This window comes from Melampsora larici-populina (assembly GCF_000204055.1).
Source record: "Melampsora larici-populina 98AG31 unplaced genomic scaffold MELLAscaffold_5, whole genome shotgun sequence".
NCBI classification, from domain to species: Eukaryota; Fungi; Basidiomycota; class Pucciniomycetes; order Pucciniales; family Melampsoraceae; genus Melampsora; species Melampsora laricis-populina.
The window spans coordinates 1,921,695-1,926,189 of NW_006768769.1; the positions used below are offsets into that span (position 1 = coordinate 1,921,695).

General features: G+C 44.0%; 1 protein-coding gene across 1 annotated transcript; it reads right to left on the minus strand.

The window, feature by feature from the left end:
• Positions 1-1,127: 1,127 nt before the first annotated feature.
• Positions 1,128-1,526, minus strand: MELLADRAFT_60351 (uncharacterized protein; the record flags this gene model as incomplete). The annotated part of the gene is made up of 1 exon (XM_007406090.1): positions 1,128-1,526. The coding sequence occupies one exon, from the start codon at positions 1,524-1,526 to the stop codon at positions 1,128-1,130; it is 399 nt and encodes a 132-aa protein (XP_007406152.1).
• Positions 1,527-4,495: the final 2,969 nt, after the last annotated feature.

Below are 4,495 nucleotides of genomic sequence, written 5' to 3' on the forward strand. Positions count from 1 at the left end.
TTTGTTGTGCTTGTTCTGTTCTATGGCACTTTCTGTCAACTGGGGAAACAGGACTCACAAATTTGGGGCATGTTGATGCAATTTCTCAGTCCAATGGCTACCAACCTCAAGCTGGGACTTAAATTGGTCCTTGCTGCCATTGCCCACACCAACATGGATGTCCACTTTCTCAAGTTGCAAGCCAAGGCTCCCAATTGAGAGTTGATTATGGCGTGTGTCAAATGTGGGATTCACAGAATTAATTGTATGGGATGGTTGAAGCAGTCCAAGTGATTTAGCGGACATCGTGTCTGGCCCTTTAGTTTTGTGTTTGCAAGGTGGCAGACACCGTAAGAATAACTTTTGTGGCCGCATGAAACCAGGTCCAGCGTTTGAAAAATGGAAATGTTGTCCTGCTTTCCTTGTTCCAAATGCACTGGTCTCAATATTTATCATTGTACATACACCCACAATATTCATATCAAGAGACAAAATGCAAATACAATTCATATCAAGAGACAAGCTGGGAATACAAACTAAACTTGGCAACAGCGACTACATTCACACACGTAACTACGCAAGAGCGGGTAGATCAAACAAGAGTTGAGACGAAAATACACTACTACATGAGAAACACCAGGCGCATGAAACAAGAGATGAGAGAGGGAGAAAAACAAACAAACCAACACTCAACAAGGAAGATCAGATCATGAATCAACAGCAATTGAAGAATCAAATCCGTATAAAGTCATATCAAAAAATCAAGTCTCCATCAAAAGTGGTTCAAAGAATACGTATGAAATAAAAACATAAAACCGTATCATAGTTGACAAGGCAGTCCCAAACTCAGACCACAGTGTTGGTGCTGGGAAATGAGGTGCAGCCTCAGCAACACTCTACAAAGGAGACGAGGAGAGATAAGAAAAGTCACATACATTGGCGCCTCTTCTAGATATACCAGGAAAAGATAAGCCTTGAGCTCTGGGGGGGTTTTCCAGCAAGAAATAGCTTTTCGCAAAAAGTCTTTGAGCTCCTTTCTTCTGGTCACAAGCACAAGTCGAATGCGCACTTCCTCACGTTTCAGAGAAAAAACATTCCTTTGCCCAACATCCAACAGTTGGCGCCACTTGTTGGCCAAACATAACATATCAATCCTCGCCACATTTCCAAGTTGCATTGCCATCACAACGGGGTGTTGGTAGTCTTTCCCGCACACAGTGAGGGGTCGATATAGATGGCAGAGCATCTACTGCGTGGTGTGCAAGGATAGCTTGGCCAGCACTGTGTCCTTGTTTTGAAGCTGACATAGTTGGAGCTGCGTTTGCTGAAGGGAAGCTGTTGTCCAACAACATATCTAGAGCACTTTCATCAGGAGTTAGACTATACTTCTTCAAGCATTTACGCTGGGTGATTCTTCCCGATGGGGTAGTAGGCATTGGTAAAACATCTGGGACCTTGGCTAACGCGTCCACAACTGTTTCTGGGGTAGGTAGTGGTGAGTCATTGGTTTCATCAAGAAAATTCGGGTAGTGAGCATTGAGTGCCATATTGAGGGTAGTAATCATTTCATTTGGTTTGTGAAACACTGGGCTCTCAATATGCTTCCAAATTGTCAGCATCTGGACTGGAGAAACGTTCAGGCATATGTGGTGTATTTGCATTTTGATTCGCCTGGATGGTAGGAGCTATGTGTATAGGTATGGACGTGTGCAAAGGTGAAGAGATCAAGAACACGAGGTTCAGTAGTCATGAACACCAAGTAGCTGTTGAACAAGAGATAAAAGAAATAAAAGACTGACTATGAGATAGAGTCATTCTTGCGCTTGATTTGGAAACCTTGTTCTCCACCACAGAGTGATTATGGCCGTTGGGAGTGCTGCCTCCGTCGCTCTCAATGTTGCCAACAATTAGGGTGTACAAATATGACTTCTGTCAAATCTCAGAGAGTTTGACAGAAGGTCTCACAGAATGACAGATACCAAAATTCGGCGGGATCTGTTGTTGGTTGCAAATATCAAGGCAGACAGAGCAACAGAACAACAGATCACATCAAAATTTTGGTATCTGTTGTTCTGCAAAACCTTCTGTCAAAGTCTCTGAAATTTGACAGAAGTCATATTTGTCACCCTAAATGCCAACTGGAAAGTTGTTGTTGTTATCAGAGGTTCCAGGTAGATCAATGCTGTGTTGAGGATGCCACAGGGATTCTCATTCCCTTTGTCATGAAATAAAGTGTCCATTGTGCTGAAGCATGGGCACATGAATTCTAATAGGTCTTCCATTGTGTGAATATTGTCTGCAACATTCTTGGCAGAGAGACTGCTTCCTGTCTTCAAGCTGAAGGATTTCGTGCTGGAGTATTTGGACTTATAGTGTTGAACACGTTGATGGAAGACATGTCCATGATGTTAGAAGAGTTATTTTGAATTATGCAATTGTTGTTCATTTGAATTCTGGGGGAGTTCAAAATAGACTTGGAATCCATTGGCATTCCAGAGCTCCGAGTCTGGCTCCCACCACCAAATGGAGAGTTACAAATGTTAGGCTTACTGAGGTACGCAACAATCGATTATCAACATGTTCAAACGTGGGCCTGTCCCTGTTGGGGAGTTCAGCTGACGCAGACACAGAAGATCTTCAAGCACGTTTTCGGGCGGCCAAGGGGATCTTTTGATGGTGACAGGTGTTGCTCAAGCACTTGCAGAGATACCGGGGGCAATGAGGTCCTCTTAAATCTGCACTCTAGTACAACGAGTTCTTGGAGGACCGAGCAATGCAAAGAACTAGATTATTGTCAGCATTTTGAATTGTGAATGAACCACATTGTGGGCTCCCAAACTCACTGACCTTGATGTAATGTTGTACATTAGGTGCAATGGTTGACCAAGATCAAAGTTGAAAGATGTGATGGTGTTTGATGTCAAGTAGCAATGTGTTACCAGATAAATGGCTTGATGTGACGGGGTTGGAGTTCAAGCTGCAATGTGTTGAACAATACTTGACGGACCCAGACAGAGAGACAACTCCTTGACACAAGCAATCAAAACTACATGTCAGTAGAGGAATCGGAGTAGACAGATCAATGGAGCTGATTGGACACCAAAACAGGGGTTAAGTCAAAAGGTGATGATGATGGGATCAAGACAAAGGGGGGGGAAAGCAAGGTCAAATTGATGAATCATGTGGAATAAAGTCCATCCCCATCACAACTTGGACCAAACATCAAAGCCCCCCCACATTGCAATTACCCTTGGTTCACTACTGAATTATCTGCAAAGCTTTCATGTTTGCCTTGTGATCAACCACTTCAGGCAAAATCTTGTCAGAATACAATAGGAAGACACATTAGCTGTATCAAAGCCTGACCCAGTTACCAAAAAACCTGATACACCCAGTCACTTCTTTGGTGGTAACTTTGTGTATCACATTGACATTTATTGACAGCTCTGGACATCTCCCAGCCCAAAATTCAACCATGTGTACCGGGTTATGTGTGAACACAGTTATTATTTTTGTATCAGGCTTGTCTTGGAAAGATGCTCCGGAAATATGCTCAAGTTGTCCAATGTCAAACCACCATTGATGTATCTTTCAACCGCCACTCTCCACCTGGCCAATGCAGACTCTGATATGCATAAAATTCTCTTGGGTATGTTCAAAGATTTTTTAACCCAGTATCCACAAGTACCCCCTTCTGGAAAGGCAGCTGGAAAGGAGAAGATGGAGCTGAGTCGGAATGAGTGCAACACTTGACTATCACTGCCACCACCACCTAGTCCAGATCACACCCAGCAAGCAGATACATCAGTCACAATACTAGAGCATTAGAAACAGCAGATCTTCAGGTCGCGCTGACAGCACCATCAAAGGAAAGGAGAGAGAGGGTTGAAAAAGTGCCAACACCCCCACCACCTGTACCTGCAATTATTCCATTGGTCACACCCTATGGACTGGGTGTGCTTCAGCGCTGTCTGACACATGCCATTGCCCCTCTTGGACTACCAACCTCAGCAGCCCTTCCTGATTGTCAGTGCTGGTACCCCTAAACCAGCAGACTGGCAATATGCTTTCAAGTCCTATATAGTCCTTGCTTGGACACCTAACTTATTGCGGCTTGGGCGTCACCTTTGGCAAAATACTTGGATGCCTGCTACAGCTCACCCAGTTGGTTACATATGTACCTCACAATCATTCAAACATGGCATTGGTAAATAGCTCACCCAGGTGACTGAAAAGCACCAGCCTAGCCTTGGTAATGGATTCATATGAGCAAGAAGCCCAATTTGCATTTTGCTGAGCACATAGGCTCCATCTCGACACATTTCAGGTCACCTGTTTATGTGGCCAGTGGGAGAAGATCTCATTGGTACCTTTTTGCAATGTGGACACACAAGGATTTGCACTACATGTTAGCAGACTCACTGAACGCCACAGTGACATGTGACAAGCATGGAGGATATCATGTCTTTGAGTGCGCCAAAGGCATTGGTCAGCTAGTTGTCACCAAGGACAAAAA